This window comes from Leucopleurus acutus (assembly GCF_964270905.1).
Source record: "Leucopleurus acutus genome assembly, chromosome: 13".
In the NCBI taxonomy this organism is placed as follows: domain Eukaryota; kingdom Metazoa; phylum Chordata; class Mammalia; order Artiodactyla; family Delphinidae; genus Leucopleurus; species Leucopleurus acutus.
This window is the reverse complement of record NC_139155.1, coordinates 52,140,865-52,160,188: the sequence shown is the minus strand read 5'-3', so window position 1 is coordinate 52,160,188 and position 19,324 is coordinate 52,140,865. Positions and strand designations below refer to the sequence as shown.

The window sequence follows — 19,324 nt, the reverse complement described above, 5'->3', positions numbered from 1 at the left end:
AAAAAAGGAAAATGGGGGGGCTTCCCTGGTGGCACAGTGGTTAAGAATCCGCCTGCCAGTTCAGGGGACACGGGTAGAGCCCTGGTCCGGGAAGATCCCACATGCCGCGCAGCAACTAAGCCCGCGTGAGGCAACTACTGAAGCCCGTGCGCCTAGAGCCCGTGCTCGGCAACAAGGGAAGCCACCACAACGAAGAGTAGCCCTTGCTCACCGCCACTAGAGAAAGCCCGCATGCAGCAACCCAACGCAGCCAAAAATAAATAAATAAATTTATTTAAAAATAAATAAATAAATATAAAAAAGGAAAATGGGATAGTTGAAAATTAAACTAGACCAGACTAGAACAGGATGGGCTACAAAATATGAGAGTATATTGCACTACGAATACCGCGCAGAGTAAGAGTAAAGACTGTTCTATAAAACTCAGCAGCGGAGTCCATTAACAATGCCCTGGAAATAAAAGTAGAAGCTGGGTAATAAAGTCTAACCTTTTTTTGTTTCTTTTCCTTTGCACTTAGTTTCACTTGCTGGGTGCAGAGGCCTCGCCTCTAGAGGCCTCTGCACCCAGCCCTTCAGAACAGGGTTCCTCCTGCGAAGTGGTTGTGGCGATTCCTCACCTCAGCAGGCTACGTGCAGAGGTGCTGCGTGCGCACCGCAATCCAAGACGGCGGTGGCCGGCCGTGTGCAGGGGTGCTGAGCCCGGCACTGCAATCTGGAGCGTGAGCAGCACAGTTGCGCTGGCCCCAGGAGAACTCCACCCCCTCCCCGCTGACCAGATACCTACAAAGCAGCCCAGCCGACGGGTATGGGGGAGAGTGGGTGCTCGAGGGTGGTAGCTTGTGTCTCTCGGTTCTTTGATCAAAGACTAAAACTTTTCTTTGCTCCTGAAGCCAACTGAACCAAACTCGGTCTTTGTTTTTTTTTTTGTTTTTTTAATTTTTGAATTTTATTTTATTTTTTATACAGCAGGTTCTTATTAGTTGTCTGTTTTATACATATTAGTGTATACATATCAATCCCAATCTCCCAATTCACCCCCCCTCCCCGCCGCTTTCCCCCCTTGGTGGCCATATGTTTGTTCTCTCCATTTGTGTCTCTATTTCTGCTGTTGGCTCAAAAGAGACCATGCAGAAGGTCCCTTGTTAGGGACCGACTGGGTAGGGTCTGTAACAAAACGTGTAACAAAACCATGTGACACAGGTCTGGCCAATAGATATAAGTGCAAGTCTTCTGAGAAAGCTTTCACTTTCCCAAAAGGGCAGATGTGTCTGGCCCCACTCCTTCTGCCTTTTTCTTCTCTGAATACAAATGTGATGCCTGAGCTGCAGCAGCCATCGTGTGTCTAGGAGATAACTGGCTACCCTGCCTGCTAGGGATGTGGCAACAGAAAGAGCCTGCATCTTTGATGACACTGATAAATGACAAACACCTACATCTGGAGACTGCTTACATGGAGACTTCTTGTGATGCAAGATAATTAAATATTGTTATTCCTAAATCACTGTTAGATGGGTTTCCTGTAGCTGAAAGTATTTTTAATTGGTACGAACGGTGGGAGCCCAATATTCTGGAAACTGAAACAATACAGTTTTAATATTTCTTACTAATGCATTTATGAAATCACAAATTACTCTAGGGATTACTTTTTTGTGGATAAAATCTCACAAAGAAAAATTTAAAATGGTAGAATTTAATATAATAATATATAAGTATGCACATACACTATTTAAAAAATAAGCATGTGAACTATAATCATTATAAAACATAAGTCAGCCTTAATTTAATATTATTAGAGTAAAAGAACATGTATAGAAGTCTAACATTTGTTGCATTTGCCTTTTAAAGTTAAAATACATAAAAGATTTAGCACATTGTATTTTATCTTATTTCAGTTTTCATGTTACCATCATTAGGTATAAATACCCTTATGAATGTGCCAACTTATAACTTACATTCAAATAAATAAAGTCAAGTCCTATTACAATTATTAAAGTACCATAAATCACCTAAAATAAATTATCTAAAATAATACTAGCCCAAATTAAAACCCTGAGGAATTAAAATCTTTTTACACAATAGTTTTGGTTAAGTGCAATTCCATGTTTGTACTACTTTATTTAAGGTCATACTTGGTAAGGCATAGTAAAAATAAAATCTACATAAGTTACAGTCTAAATCTATATTTTATTTCTTGCTACAAAGTTGTTTTGTTACTCCAAAAAGTAGTTTTTGCATGTCATTCTGGACCTCTTCACCACCTGCTGGCTAATTTGCTTTATATACAGTAATTAAGATTTGTGCAGTAAGCTGAGCTGCCTTTATACGGTGGTTTAGACAAAATGCACCTGAAGAACTACATGCCAGAGAGTTCATGTCCGTGTTCAACCATGGCCTGCACAAACTGCTTGAAGACTCGATCCATGTAAGTGGACTGTCTTGGCCAGATTCCCTCCAGAAAACCAATATGGCCTCCATAAGAAGTAAGGACCAAAGCAACATTAGGGTTTTGCTTAGCAGTTTCTATTGGAATAGCTTGACAAAAAATAGGCAGGGGGAGGATAAGAGAAGGGAAGGAGAGAGAAAAATATATAATTATTAACAGTTTTTGTTAGGAAAAGTATGTGCCTTTATCATTTCCAATCATTATAAATCAAAACATCATTAAACAAATAAATATTCATAATGAGTGTGGCTAATGGAATAAGTCTGACTAATTTGTATCAACCACCTATATTCTTATAACAGTTCATGTTCACAGTTATATACTGGACCATCAATTTTGGAAGAATCAATCGAGTAATCAATCACAACACAAAAGTATAGGCCCAGTCTTGTTTTGAGAAATTAAATAATTCAAGAAATGGTGAATACTTACATTATGTTATAAGATTTCCACTTAGGTAATACACCAAGAAAAAAACCCAAACTAATTTTATCACCTTTGTGAGAGTTATAAATTCATTATGTATGACTTTGGTTAACTTTACATGAAGTTAGATTCCTGAGGCCAATTGGTGGCTGTATTAAGGATACAAAATTATACATATGATTTTTAAAAACATATAGATAGCAAAAAAGAATGGCATATAATACTTTCAAGTGGTAACAGTGTTTATCTTTGGGTGGTAAAACACTGGTGAGGGCTTCCCTGGTGGCGCAGCGGTTGAGAGTCCGCCTGCCGATGTAGGGGACTCGGGTTCGTGCCCCGGTCCGGGAAGATCCCACATGCCGCGGAGCGGCTGGGCCCCTGAGCCATGGCCGCTGAGCCTGCGCATCAGTCCGGAGCCTGTGCTCCGCAGCGGGAGAGGCCATAACAGTGAGAGGCCCGCGTACCGCAAAAAAAAAAAAAAAAAAAAAAACACTGGTGATTATTTTATTTTATTTATTTTTTTCCTTCTCTGAATTTCTGTTTATAGTCAGGAGAGAGAAAAACTTTATTTTGAAAATATAATTGCTGTATTTAAATAATCCTCCAGTAAGGACAGTCTCTTCAAATGCTCTACAAAATTATGCTGAGTAAAAACTTTAAAGGACATGAGTTAAAGTTGTTTTATTTTTATTCTCCCCTCAGGCTTAGAGTTCAAACAGTGAAACCTTTTGATTTAAGATCTATAATGGATCACGAAGTGGCATGAGAAGTGTTTTGATTTCAGATACTGCTAAATCTTACATCCCTAATCCCTAATTAAGATAACATGGTTGATCCAGTAATTAGACCTTCGTATCTTGGGTAGAGTCTTAGGGGTAAATGAGTTCATTAAAGGTAAGATCTCCCTACCCTTCCAGTGAAGGAAAGGAAGCTGACACACTATAGGACAACTGAGACCCTTTGAAGATAGAGCTGCTGAGGGGCCCAAACTGCATGTTTAGATGATTTAAATTGGACCTCTCAGGGAATTCCCTGGCCATCCAGTGGTTAGGACTCCGTGCTTTCACTGCCGAGGGCTGGGAAACTAAGATCCCACAAGCTGCAGGGCGCAGCAAAAAGAAAAATAAATTGGACCTCTCACTACATTCCTTGAAGAATAAACCTAGAGAACCTAAATCAAGGCCTAGGAAGTCAAGTCCTTGTCCTAAATGGGTCCTGAACTCACATCCTTATCTAGCTACACCTAAAACAGAACATCTATCTTGGGATCAAGTGTTAGAGCTTAAGGGGCAGGTGAAATGACTGATACTATTTATGTTTTTCCTTTTTCACCTTACACTAAGGGCTTAGATTACGAGTGCTTCATTTGTCTCTAATGGAATTATTAAGAGCCCCAATTTCACACTCTGGATACAGTCAGGAATTTCTAACACACTGATAGTTTACAGTCATATCAGAAGAACAAAAGGCTGGGCCATTTGAGTCATGTGAAAGATGCTGGCTGCCTGTGCTCTCAGAATGCAGACAACTGTCTACTACTTTAATGTGGCAAAATGATTTTAAGGGCTGGGAAAGAATAAGAAACAGTGAGCTTAAACTTCAACCAAGTGGGTCAAGACAAATTAAATGCTGGGAAATTTTTGTTGGTGGAAGAAGGGTCCATGAAATATAAAAATAGAGAAATACTGAACTTCCTTCACCCAATGAAAATAGGCTAAACAATCTCCATGTAATTCGACTGATTATTAAAGTTCACAGTTAAGGGAATTCCCTGGCTGTCCAGTGGTTAGGACTCCGTGCTCTCACTGCTGAGGGCCTGGGTTCAATCCCTGGTGGGGGAACTAAAATCCCACAAGGCTGCACGCAGAGGCCAAAAAAAAAAAAAGTTCACAGTTTAATTTTTTGATTTGTGGTCAAAGACCAAAAGTTCCAGTCATCTAAAATTACCTGTGATTTAATCATAAATCACACATTAAAATGATATCCCCTAAAAGATGGTAAGTGACTTTTTTAAAACATACTTTGGGGATTTTCTGAAATTTTTGCAATACGTACGTGCTGTGTTTGTACTCAAAATAATTTTTTAAAATGAAGTACTTGGGGAAAATGTTTTAAAAGTATTTAAGGGAGAAATAAGGAAAAAAAGTTTTATAAAAAGCTTTATGAAATTTCATTAGAAAAAAATTAGAGGTCAAGTCTACTTATCCTTAAAATAGTATGATCACTTCTAGGCGTCTTATATTGCTTTAATGTATGAACACATCCACATATATCTTTGTTACAAAATTCCGTATTTCTTGAATTAAGAGAACAAGGAAGTTAATTTGGGCATAATTTTCTTTTATATAGTATCCGGGGGAAAACAGACACTTTCCCTTCAAATATGACCTTATAGTCCGAATGTGCTACATTCATTGAGTTATCCAAGGACATCATATTAATAAAGTCTCAAGCTCTCTTCTAGGTTAAAAGGGGGAAAAAACTCCAAAGCCTTCTGTATAAGAACCTCAGGAATAAGGGACTTCCCTGGCAGTCCAGTGGTTAAGACTCCGTTCTTCCCCCCTCCTAGGGGACATGGGTTCAATCCCTGGTCAGGGAACTAAGATCCCGCAAGCTGCGTGGCCAAAAATAAATAAATAAAAATAAAAACAGTAGAAGTTACTCTTAAAAAAAAAAAAAACCCTCAGGAAGAAAAGGCAAGTGATGACAATGTACTCTTGAGGTAAAGATACTGTAAACATAGTCTGTCCAAAGAACAGTTATTTTATAAGAAGGAAAAGTTGTAAAAATGAGAACAAACAAAATATTGAGTCATAATTTGTTCTGAGGCTCTCACAGTAGACTAGATAAGGGTCTATGAAGACGTTTAAAGTGATCTGAGACATTTAGATACTAAATTATGAGTATCAAGGTTTTTTTCCTGTTTATCACAGTAGAAAACATTATATGACTGACGTTTCTTATTACTGTATTTTCCTAAAAAAAAAAAAAATATATATATATATATATATATTTCTTTTGGTTTTTTGTTTGCGGTACGTGGGCCTCTCGCTGCTGTGGCCTCTCCCGTCGCGGAGCCCAGGCTCCGGACGCGCAGGCTCAGCGGCCATGGCTCACGGGCCCAGCCGCTCCGCGGCATGTGGGATCTTCCCGGACCGGGGCACGAACCCGAGTCCCCTACATCGGCAGGCGGACTCTCAACCACTGCACCACCAGGGAAGCCCTTCCTAAAATATTTTAAAACAGTTAATTCATGTCAAAATGTATACAAAGATGTTAAGTTTACCATGACTGGGTGAAAAAACATCATCCACAGAATTCAGACACAACACTGGAATCCCTACTGATTTCAGTCTACGATTTGGACTGGCATCAGTATAATAATCGTCAATTGTTCGGTAGCCAAACATGACTGAAGTGAATCGCTTATCAAATTCTCTTATGGATTTAGCCTGAAAAACAAAAACCGATTATATTTATTCTTGGAATCAAAAAAGGAAATAAACATATTACATAAAGTTTCTCTCCTACCTTCATGACATGATCCATGTCAATTTGTTTTACAAACATATGCCGGTGCCTGGAAAAAAAGAATTTCAAAAGTAAAAAATTAAGGTCATTCCCATCTCAAACATACCTAAAATACATAATGATAAGTAACTTAGAACACGGAATAAAGTTGTTACTCAATAAATATTTACTTAATTAGACATGGCAGGAATACATTGATATTTGTCCTGAAGACTTTTTGTAAAGTTTATTTTTTTATTGAATGATTCTTTAAATTCTATAGTGCTTTACAATTTTCAAAAGTTTCACATACATGATTTTATTATATTATATCCCCTTTTAAAAAATCCCCTACCTCTATATTGCCCCTCCCCCACTTCCTTCTCCCCGCTGGTAACCACTAGTTCGTTCTCTGTGAGTCTGCTTCTTTTTTGTTCCATTCACTAGTTTGTTGTAATTTTTAGATTCTACACATAAGTGATATCATACAGTATTCGAAGTACATGAAGACATTTTCTAAAAGTACTTTTTCTTAATTGAGGAAGAAGGAACCAGTAATAATAAACAAAATAACAATAATAAATGAAAGTGTTGTTTCATAACAAATTGTACCTACACACCAATGCTATTAAGCCAATTTGGCCAAAAAGGCCTCACTTAAGCCAGAAGCTTTCAACTGGGTAAATCAACTGAAGATTTATCTTATTTTTTAAATTGCTATATTGAAAATTAGAATTTATATTTTTGTATACTTAAAAAGATTTTTTTTATTGGAGTATAATTGCTTTACAATGTTAGTTTCTGCTGTATACCAAGGTGAATCAGCTATATGTATACATATATCCTCTCCCTCTTGGACCTCCCTCCCACGGCCCCCCATCCCACCCATCTAGGTTGTATACTTATTTTTAAATGTTGGTTATTTTTCTTGTATAACCTATATTTTAATTCAAATCATTCTCTTCCTTTTTCTTGCTACTGTCCCCCATTTCAGTGACCATGAATAAAAATACGATTCTGTAGTATTTTTAGCAGTATTTTATAGTCAACATCTGTAATGTAACAAATAGGTTAAGTTTTTTTTTTAATAAAGTACTTTTTAATTAAGGAATGTATATTGTTCTTTCTTTCTTTTTTTTTTAATTTTTGGCCATGCCACATGGCTTGCGGGATCTCAGTTCCCCGACCAGGGATTGAACCTGGGCCACGGCAGTGAAAGCCTAGAATCCTAACCACTAGGCCACCAGAGAACTCCCCAAAATAGGTTAAGTTTAATGCAGTGTCTAATGTCAACTTTCGGGGTAACTATGGTTTTCAGTTAAGTTATGCGCAATTAACTGTACTTTTTAGTTAGAGTTTATATTTAAATTTGTCAATTCACTTAAAAATGCATGGTAACAATTATCAAAAAATAAACAGAAACATCCCATGTTCTTTGTTGCCACACTGTTTAACTGTTAGAAGATACCTAAACAATTTCAGAAAAACTAATGCAAAGATAATATTTTGGTAATGTTAAGAACTGTAGGGGCTGAGAATATCCATATTTTAGAAGCATTCTCCTAAGCCACTAAAACATACTATGTTCATAACACATGCTTATAAATCATATTATTCGTCTCTAAAAACACTTAATACATTACTTACTACCTAGGGGAGAATTAGGTACTAATAAGATTAGCAACAAGTAGAAAATCCAGGGAAATAGCCCATAATGTTATTCAACACATTTGAGTCTAATGTTTTTATTCTTTTAGAATAATTTAGAACAGTGATGAAATGGTGATCTTCCAAGTGGGGCACAGAGCCTAGAGGTTGTACAAGGTAATCCACTGGGGTACAGAAAGAAAACAGAGCTTTTATCTGTATTTTTAGCTTATACTTAAAATCTTTTTATTTTTGTATATATTGACAATAGAATATTTTGGTGCAGTAGTAAATGCATATAATGCAAACATAAATATACATATATTAGCAATGTTATGCTTGAAAACATTTTACTGTGGCACGTAATCCAAACAGTTTGCAGACATCAGGTGTTAAAGATGACTCACTTATTAATGGAAGACTGGAGGCAAGTTGTCAAGTAGTAATTAAAAAGCAGCCAGTTCAGTGGTTTCTCCAATGACTCCGAGCAAGCAAAAGTATTCCAACCAACTGAAAAAGTTGCAGCTGCCTTCAAAGGAGTTTTTGGCCCCATTTTGCCAAGGTAATTTAAAAGCAGCATTCTAAAATGAGGAAAGACAGAAAACTCAAGTGATGAATTTGTTGTCTCTCTCAAGACATCCCATTTCTAATTGTGGACTTTAACTATGGAGAAGAAAAATATAAACCAGTGTCCAAGTCCTTTATCTTGGAAAACCATGCAAGTATCTCTATTCTTTCCTTACATTCACCTATTTATTTATCTTGCAGTCAGCTATATTCAGAATGGGACAAAGCATACAGTTATTACTTACATGTGTACCTTTCTATGAAGTAAAACATAAGAAAAAGCCACTGTAAGAGTGGTTTTTCTTTTTGTTGTTTTCAAAATGACATTGGGGATTTATTAAAAATTTGCAATTCCCTGGGCCCCAGCCTTCAGTTGAGTGTTTAATTTAATACGTGGGGGTGTTTCAGGCAAACTTTTTCTATAGAGGATCACAAAGTAAATGTTTTGGGCTTTGGTGGCCCTACAATCTCAGTTGCAACTACCTTGTGATTATAATTTGAAAGCAACCATAGACAATACGTGAATAAATGGATATGGCCATGTTTCAATAAAACATTAGATGTGGATATTGAAATTGAAATTTCATATACTTTTCACATGTCATGAAATAGTTTTGATTTTTCCAACCATTAAAAAAATATAATAACCACTCTTAGCTCTTGCACTGTACAAAAACAGACAGCTGGCCAGATTTGGCCTCCAGGCTGTGGTTTGCCAAGGCTTGGCATAGATGAAAGATCACAGAAGGAGTGGTTTTCAAATGTGGCTGCATGTTGGAATCACCTGTGGAGTTTTTAAAACTATTATCGAAGTCTGGGTCTCACCTTCAGAGATTCTGAGTAATTGTTCTGGGTGGCCATTCCGGTTGCCTTTGCATCCTTGTACCCTACAGAAAGTTTGTAAGGACTCCCTCGTCTAGAGTTAGACTTTCTGAATTGTGGCAGAGCAGTTGGCCCCTAAAGTCACTTGTTTTCTCTCCCTACTCCCTCTTGCTATTTGTCCTTATCTCCTATCACATATTTTCCTTTCATTTTATCAATTTTCCTGATTCTACTCTAGTTCTATTTTGGTAAGAGGGACAAGAATGGAGTTTAACCTGCAGTAATGTCAGAAATCTAAGTTTGACATTGCCAACTAGAAAGGATGATAGCCTAAATTCTGTTTCTCATATTTTCCATTCTTTATTTCTCTAATTGCCCAGGTTCTGAAATAGGACAAATGAGTAAAAATTGTCTAATTCTTTTTATACAACCCACATGGAAAAAAATCCATTTACAGAGTGAATGTGATGAGATTTTAGATTAAAAATGGAGATTTCATGGTTTTTGTTGTTGTTGTTTTTGTTGCTGTTGTCCAAGGTTTACTGAAAATATGACAGCACAGCAGAAAGATTCACATGGCTCCATGTGGTGTTTTAAAATTCATCCCAACTGTAGGCTGAGTGACTGTAGGTTAGACAGACTGCCAAAGGCCAACAGCTTCAGCATTTCCGTAGTGTCAGAAACTACTTCAGTGATTTCCTGACCCAGGGCTGAGAGCTCAGGCTGGAGATTTTGTTCTTGAAAACAACTCTTCATTAATGACTGTATTGCTGGTTTATAGTACTGTGGTTCACTAAGCTATTTAGAAGATAATGCTTACTCTCCTGCAAAAGGGTCATTCTAGGGTCCTAGTTTTGGTGGCCCTATTCTTTGGCTGGAGGTCAGAGATTTCTGAGTCTGATGTAATAGGCAAATTGAAAGGGTTGGAAGTGAACCTCAGGAGTAGGAAGGACCAGGAATAGCTATGACCGAGTAGGTGGGGATGCTTCTTAGTTATTACTCAGGAGCAAAATAATGTCAAGACATTACCCCCCAAAAAGCTGTCTTACTTTGGCAAGAAAAAGACTCCATTTTCACACAAAAAAAAAAAAAGAGAGAGAGAGAGAGAGAAAAGATAACCCATGGATTAAGAGATTTAAGAGACATATCAATCTCAATATGTGGACTTTAGCTGTCTGCTGCCTCAAACAAACTGTAAAAACCAGCCAACAGACTGATGGGGAAATGAAATACTGACTGAATATTTGATGATATTTAGGAATTATTGTTAGTTTTTTTTGTTTGTTTGTTTGTTTTCTTGCGGTACACGGGCCTCTCACTGTTGTGGCCTCTCCCGCTGCAGAGCACAGGCTCCGGACGCGCAGGCTCAGCGGCCATGGCTCACGGGCCCAGCCGCTCCGCGGCATGTGGGATCTTCCCGGACCGGGGCACGAACCCGAGTCCCCTGCATCGGCAGGCGGACTCTCAACCACTAGCACCACCAGGGAAGCCCCTTATTGTTAGTTTTGTTCAAATGTAATCAAGTATTGTGATGGGTTGTTGTTTAAGAGACTCTACCTGTTAGAGATACCTACAGAAATCTTTATAAATGATGTCTAAAATTTATTTTAAAATAATCAGAGTTGAGAGGGAATGTGGGGGGTGGTACTACTGACAAGATTATCCTTGAGTTGATAGTTATTGAAGCTGGGTGATGAGTATATATGAGGCGTCATTATACTCTTCTTACTTTTATATATATTTGGGAATTTCTATACATTTTTTTTTTTTTTGGAATTTCTATACATTTTTGAAGCTAGTTTACCAACTCATTGGGAGATTGGAATCAGACTGAGTCTAGAGCAGCATGGATTCCTTGGCTAGACTTAGTTCTGTCTCAAAACCCTTACTTGGCCCCAGGCATCACAGGCTTGGAGATTACCCAGCCTGGGCATAAGGATCTTTGACAGACGCTTCTGTCTGCTACATCTCCAAAAAGAAAAATGTGTCAAGCTGTAAAACACATCCCCGAGTAGTAAACCCACTTGGGAACATGTCACAGTGCTAGGCAACTAGAAGGGGTACTTCCTTTGAACAATTTACAAGACATTAATATTCAACAAGCTGCAGAGGCTAACGGTCAAGTTCGCACTGAGGCTTCAGTTCGACAAGAATAGGCATTTCCCAGGAACCTCTGAACAGAGAATCTGGGCCTGTTTATATAAGGTCTGGCTTTTAAAAAAGTAAAGAATTTATATGATTAAAGAAAGAAAGTTCAGCTGGGCACCTTGTCCTTTAAGGTTCTCATTATGGGGCAAAGGAAAGAGAAGTGAAATCCTTTCCTTTAAGCACAATTCACAGATTCTGCCTGGGTTTTCTGCGGTGATTCAGATTTCTTCCTTTAGTAGGTCAAGTCAGACCTTCCATGCTAATGTAAGAAACGTATTCTTTTCTTCTTAGTTTTATGTTTATCAGAATCTAAAAAGCTGTTGTTAGAGCCGATTTTTTAGAGCCTATCATTTGTAAAGTTGTTCATTTTCAAGTAAACATGCTCCTAAAATGTTCTAAAAACTGAAATGACAGATAAATCAATTACAAAATTAAGAAAAATATAGCATTTTCTATCCCATGTGTTTGTTGATTTTGGACAATGCTTTAGGTAATCTAAGCATAGCAAAATGCCATATAATAAAAATTTTGGATTGTATTAAGCTCACTATTACTACAACAAAAAGATTAAACAATTAGCCTAAGTATGTAAATATAAAATATAAATATATACATGGCATAGAAAGTCCAAAAAAGCCCCTATGCAAGCAGCACCAATTAAAATATTCATTTGCTTAAAATAGCAGCTGGAGTAGGGGGTTACAAACAGCATTTCACAGTTTCTAGGAGAGCATTCTAGGGAAGGTCCATTTGCCCAGCAACAAAACTAAACAAGACAAAACAAACAAGAAAAACACCACCTGGGGAAAAACTGTTTTGAAGGCCCCTTCAGTTGGAGAGAGCAATAATAATTATTTCTACAACTGGAGTGATGAAAGTCATGGTACAAGTTCAGCTTCCTGAATGGTCCTGGAGAACACGGTGGCAGTGATGGCTGGGAATACATCAGGGAATCTGAAGGTCAACGTGGCTGCCACCCAGTGATAGAAATCAACTCCATGGGGTTCGGACAAGCCTTCGGGCTCACAAAACCCCAAGCACCCCGAGGAGGTACTTGTATACTTCTCACCACAGAGACCAGTAGTCAAGGAAAATATTAAAATTTACCTGAATTAATTCCTTCATCCATTCAGCCACATGTGGAGAAATATGATAAAAATAATCAAACATTTAAATGCCCATGCAGCTTACAGTCGTCTGAAAGAGGCAGTCTCTAGCACCACTTCCCTTTTGGACATTTTAGAAAGGAAAAACCTTACCCTCCCATTGAAACTCCTGCTGCCAGGAATGGAGCAGAAGGGTACAGACTGTGAACATGCTGAATGACCGTCTCCAAGTCTTCAGTGTTCGCACAACAGTAAGTCCTTGGCGTCTGCAAGCAATGACAGGTAAAGCACAAAAATTATAATCAGGAGGTTCATCATTTGTATAATGCAGAATTGTAAAAAAGAGCAAGAAGTCATAAATACGAGAAAATGACCTTTGTTTGCACATACTATGAGTCATAATAATTTATCATTTTCCTGTCTTGCAGTACACATATATGCCATTTAGGGTCAGTGTTATTTGAGATGGCACTAACAAAAGACTCTGATCATGCAAGAAAGCCTGGACGAAAATGGGGCAAGACCAATACAAATACCTCAAATTAAACAGATATGCAGTACTCTACTCAAATGTGTCTCTAACTAAACAAGAACAGAGTCAATTTAGGCAGAAAAAGTGGAGAATCACACCTTTTTATAGGAAAAAAACAACAACTTAGGCCTGACAAAGCCAAAGCCAAAGTAATTCTTATTAAAAAACACAATCAAGCAACCAAAAAAGGCTTTCCAACAATACCACAAAAAATTTAAATTGTGACTCCTTTCTTACTGGGGAGCTGTTTTCTCTATCTCGAGTGCTGTCTACCAATGAAGGAGTGTGATTTTCTGGCACTGCCTTCACTCTAGATAAAGCAACATCCAGTGTGCTTTATTAATTAAATATTTTCTTTTTCAATAATATTTCCATATAACCCCAGCTGTGCTACACTGAAAACAGACACTTAAAATGTTAAAATATGTAAAGCTGATTATGTCTCAATACATAATGCATTAAAACAAATGGTTTTCATGTGAATTTCATTAATAAGGGCTCTGTTTCCAGCAGAAAAGCTTCACAGATGCTTTATTTGAGATCTGGGAGCAGAGGGCAATCCTGTCTGTACAATGTATGTGAGAGTGTATATATGAATAAAGTATATGTGAGATAAAATAACCAGAAATTTAATAACAAAGAGAGAAATCTGATAACCCTTTTATTACCCTAGTAAAAATACCGAAACAAGTTATGTGTACCACCCTGATTGTAATATTCCAGTAAACTATGATTGGAAGGTTATGTGCCACCCACCATTCAATTACTAATGAGTAGTCTGAGAAAATTACAATTTTCACTGACGCCTCCACCTAAACTCAAGGCTAAAATACTCCTATTGCCTACTACCATCTTTCTGAGATGTGCAAATATAAAGCTCACCAAAAGACAAATGTTAACCTGACGGTACTTACAATGGCTAACATTTACTGAATGGTTAAATTTGTGTCCACAAAACCCTGAGGAAGATCCTATTATTATACTTAGGAAACTGAGTTTTTAATAGAAAACTGAGTTTAGAGAGGTTAAGCAACTCCTGTAAACTCCTGAACAGCTAGTAAGTGACGAAACTGAGATACTTCCAAAAATACTTTGTGATTAAATGCATTTGAGGGGCACAAATTCAATGTAAAATCTAAACAGAATAATATCTACTACCAGTCTCATTCATAGTGACTGCAGAATTTGTCACAAGAATTCCGGTGAAAAAGATCATCCCTACTTGGCATTTTTACTACACGTGAGTTTATTCACACTGCATAGTTTTTAAATTTCTGTATTATGTATAAACAATCACCAACACATACTCTTGTTATGCAGGCTTCAAGTGAAGTATGTGTGTACATGTATGTACATACACATAGAGTTAGGGTATGAGAAAAATGGCCTATGGAAAATTATTAGGATCAGAGAATTTTAGTTTCAGGAAGGACCAGAAATAGCACCTCGTTCCTTCTGAGGCTCGGCAAGGTTGAGTAATTTGCCAAAGGTCACAGAGTAGCAGAGCTTGGAGTTTATGTTTGTAATAAGTAAACTACTTCTTGTAAAGCACTAAGGTTCCATGAGATATTTAGTAAGCAAATCAATATCCGGTACGCTCAGACATAGGAGCTTATTTTTCCCTAAATGTTTTTCTCCCAGTGGATTACATTAAGTTGGGAACTGATAATGCTGGTGTGGATCAAAGCTGCCAGAACTCTGAAACTCAGCGCATCTAGAGCCCCTCCGGCACGAGCTGCCGCCTGCTGGCCGCTCCCTTAGCTTCCGTGATGGCTTCGTCCTGTTGTCATCCTGCTGCTGGCTTTCCATTTCCTGTCATTCTCCCCACAACCCCAAATATGAGAATTCATTTCCATAAGTTTTGTTGTAGGCCTGCATCTGCTCATTCTCTGGTCAATACCCAATTCCTGGAGGTCTGGTCTACCTTCACAGCTTCATCAACCACCTCTAAGCAGCGACTAAACCTGAGTCTCCAGTCTCTTCCTTCTTCCTGGGCTCCAGATGCAAATTCCCAAGTTCTAGAAGTAATGTTCTGTCAGTACTTCAAACTCAAAATGTCCCAAAGTAAACTCTTTTATCTCTTCATGAAAACTCCTAATGCTTCTCCTAACTTCCCATTTTTCTATAAATGACATCTACATTTTCTTAGTTAAAACTGTAGGTGACACTGCCTTCTTCCTCTCCCTTAACCCACAGCCAATAAACTTCCAAGTCTTGTAGCTTCTTCCTCCCCAGAATCTTTTCAGGCAACACAGGCGAGCCCTTCTTTCCACTCTAGTAAAGGCCCTGGTTCGTTAGATTCTCTCAGAAGGCCCCAGGGACAAGGATGTGAGTGCAAGCGGTTCATTTAGAAGGTGATGGGGGAATGGGGAGTAGGGGAGTGGTGAGTGAGTGTGAGTCAGAAAGAGTAGGAAGCCAGTAAAGAATGTTACCCAGCTGTTTGTGGCTGTGGACAACTGGGACTCAATCCCCTTGGGGCATTTTGGGAGACTATAGAACAAGGCTCAAAATTATCCCAACCAAGTGGCAAGGGAGCTGGGTTATTTGCCCACCAGTTCGCTTCAGCCACTGGTTGAAGGCAGCTCCTGGGGGATGTTAACTCCCTGGCACTCTGGTCGGCCCTGAGCAGAGGCTCAGCAGGCTTCCATGGCTAGAGAAGGCCCCCAGTCAAAGAGATGGGGGTGCTTGCAGTGGGAAGCCATCAGGTAGGCAAGATGGGAATGGTAAGCACCAAAGGGAAAAAGGTGTGGAAAGGGTGTGGCGCCAGCTGTCTTTGCTCCCAGGCCTTTGTACCTCTCACCTGGACTACCAGGTGATAACCTCTGAACTAGTTAACTGCCAGCCTTTCCTAATCACCATCCATAATCATACATCCCATTCAACGTGAGATTAATCTTCCTGAAGAACACTTCCAGCTCTAATCATGACAGTGTTTCTGATTAAAATTCTTCATTAGCTTTCCATTGTTGACTGAATTAAATCCAAAGTCCTCTGCTAAGGCCCTTCACAATATGCCAAGTAACCTTTCCAGCTCTGCGTTTTACTAGTCCTCCATATGTATGGATTCTGGTCCATGGGACACTGCTGTTCTCTTGCCTGCTAAGTCTCTTAATATCCTTGCCACCTGTGTAAACTTCATCTGCCAAGTGGCCTTCACAGTCAACTCTGCCTGCTGAAATCATGCCTTGAAAAAATTGAATAAATGTCAGACAAAAGGTCAGACTTGGCCCCTGTTCTCCAGGAACTCACAGCCTTTCCCAATTCTACCCCTACTTGTCCCGGCCAGCCTGTTCCCTGCCCTTACTATCTATATGTGAGGCTCTCTCTATTACTATCTTGCTCACCTCTATACAGTCAATAAATACTTGTTGAATTGAATGGAAACACACAGGATTGAAGGGAAACACACAGGATTGAAAGTGAGATGACCTGATTAGTAACTTCTGATATGCAAACCTACGTGGTTATACCACACAACCTCTTGCTACTTGATGGGCTCCAACAGGGAACATCATATGCCTTCTTTCTTCATAGGACTTGAGTCCCATTAAAGAAAGAATTCGCCTAGGATACACAGCAAAGACACTTATGGGGGTAATACATTGAATTGGTAGGCCTGGCAGAAATTTTCCTCAGGTTTAAAGACATAACTTTATAGCATCTTTTTATTTTATTTCATTTTATTTTATTGGCTGCATTGGGGTCTTCGTAGCTGCGCACGGGATTTCTCTAGTTGCAGTGAATGGGGGCTACTCTTCATTGTGGTGCGCGGGCTTCTCGTTGCGGTGGCTCCTCTCGTTGCGGAGCACGGGCTCTAGGCGCGTGGGGTTCAGTAGTTGTGGCGCTCGGGCTCAGTAGTTGTGGTGCACGGGCTTAGTTGCTCTGTGGCATGTGGGATCTTCCTGGACCAGGGATTGAACCCATGTCCCCTGCATTGGCAGGTGGATTCTTAACCACTGCGCCACCAGGGAAGCCCCTATAGCATCTTTTTAGATTAAAAATGTTAGTTAATTCTCAGTTGCTAGGGCTGCTAATACCACCAGCAACTATCCTCTTATTTCATACTTCCAGAACAGAGGTAAAGTAAGCCGCATCTAATCCCTAAAGGGAGGAAGGAAGACCTGGCAGGATTCAGCTGGGTGATGAAAGCTCCTTTTAGAGTGAGAAGAGGATGGGAAAGGTATTCTTGAAAAATGCAGAAAATCTAAAGGATAGGTAACCTTCAGCAGACGTTTGGGCATAAATAATGGGTTGGCCAAAAAGTTCATTCTTGTTTTTCCATAAGATGTAACAGACAAACCCGAACGAACTTTTTGACCAATCCAATATTTTATGTTAGAGTAATTTGACAATAATTACAAACCAAGATTGTTCAAATTGTTCAACTGCAACTGCTATCAGAGAGAAACAATAGTAATTTGTTAAATGGCTTTTTAGAGGTTACTTTTTAAAAAGCATGGAAGAGAATGATGAAGTAAAATTAATTCTAATTATACATAATAGGTGAGAAAAGAATAAAGCATATATTTTATATTTATCTATGAACTACATCTAATTTATCCTTAATTAACTTCCAAAACGTAGACAAACCGGTTCCTCCTTATTCTGAAAGAGAATTTTCTTGTCCTGATTTAGAAGTCATTTGTTTTAAAATGCAAATTTCGTTAAAAATTTTTTGGGAGGGTATAGAAACAAATTAAAATTCACCCTGTCAATCAGGTAGCCTGACTTTCCCTAGCTATTCTGGGAGCAGATTAATTTGCTAATCTGCAGAAAAAGCCATAACCCAGGACCCTTCTCTCAATACCTGCCACACATCCAATACTGAAGAAGGCCAGCTCGTAAAAAGATTTCAGTTTTCTGTCCAGAAAAAAATAAAACTGAAAAAGGCACACAAATGTCTTTTTAAAAATCACTTAAATTTCACATTTACTTTATTGTAATGTCTTGATAAACATCAAGAGCTTACAATATTTCATTTTACAGTCTTCTCTCTAGTATTTAACGATCTGTATTCAAATATTTGATAAGATGCTGATTACATGAACTCTGTGATTCTTGTGTGAATGTAGGCTACCCCAAAAGGAATAATACTTTTATAATAGGGCGAATTATGCTTTTTAACCGCTCTCTACAGTGTGTTTTTGTTGTTGTGTTGTTTTGCTTTCATTCCACCCACTCCCAGTCCAGTACCTAATGAGCTACCCAAATCATTCTTAGAAAAATTGATCTTATTTTTGGAAACTGAGTTTGTTAAACAAAGAGTCAGAGAAAACAAATGTATGTGCATATGTAAATAAAACCAGCACTTTAATGAATAATCATTTCACCTACATTGATAGGCATATAAAATGACCAGGTATCCAAACCTGCCTGAGAATTTGTTAATTATTTAAAGTAACCAACCACAAAACAAAGGGCCCCAAGAAATATCCTGGCCAATGCTGGGGCCAAGATAGCCTATATGCCGTGTTCCTGCTAACGTTCTGGATAGCCATGGCGCATGCTTATGCAGTCATGCTACAAAGCGACACTGATAAATGAGCACAGTCTGTTAGTGGCTTAGAGCCTGTCAGCCAGGCAGGCAGGAGTTCTCAGGCCAGGGTCCTAGGAAGCCTGGGACTACCCACCACCTCAGCCCTGCCTGCAGACTAGACTCACCGGGGAGTTTTAGGACAAACACAGGCACCTGGACTCCAGCCCAGGCCAAATGAATCAGAATCTTTGGGGGGATGGCATCCAGGGATCAGTACTTTTTCAAAGCTTCCCAGAGGCTTTTACTGTGCAGTCAGGGCTGAGAACCAACTGCTCGAAGAGAATAAAGAAACAGGGTGAGACCTGAGCCAAGAGAGGAGGAGGCTGCACTGACAAGAATGACAAAACCTACCTAGAGTCACTTGGGAAGAGGGAAGTCTAGTTCTATGGGGATTCCCTGCAGTGCACAGAGAAGTATTGCTAAACATCTTATGGCATAAAGGAACACCTGGCACAGCTGAAGCCTTCGATGAATGGTAGCTAGCTACTACACTGTTGCTATTCCTAAAATTATCATTGTTATTCCTAAAAAATATACTATTCCTAAAATTCTTTATTTACTTAAACATTCTTTTTATTTAAAAATTG

The 19,324-nt window shown here is 38.8% G+C and overlaps 1 protein-coding gene across 2 annotated transcripts in view; it reads right to left on the bottom strand.

Annotated features, from left to right (window-relative positions):
- Positions 1 to 1,776: 1,776 nt before the first annotated feature.
- ABHD3 (abhydrolase domain containing 3, phospholipase) overlaps positions 1,777 to 19,324 on the bottom strand; it is a gene marked incomplete at its 5' end in the record, with an annotated part of 38,041 nt that continues 20,493 nt past the window's right edge. The window contains 5 exons of one of the 2 annotated variants that reach the window (XM_082853331.1): positions 1,777 to 2,532; positions 6,156 to 6,321; positions 6,401 to 6,449; positions 8,434 to 8,607; positions 12,823 to 12,935. In XM_082853331.1, the coding sequence (XP_082709457.1) occupies positions 2,354 to 2,532; positions 6,156 to 6,321; positions 6,401 to 6,449; positions 8,434 to 8,607; positions 12,823 to 12,935 (681 nt within the window). In that variant the 3' untranslated portion in view covers positions 1,777 to 2,353. The remainder of the gene's footprint in view (positions 2,533 to 6,155; positions 6,322 to 6,400; positions 6,450 to 8,433; positions 8,608 to 12,822; positions 12,936 to 19,324) is intronic. The other variant, XM_082853332.1, reaches the window with a different exon arrangement.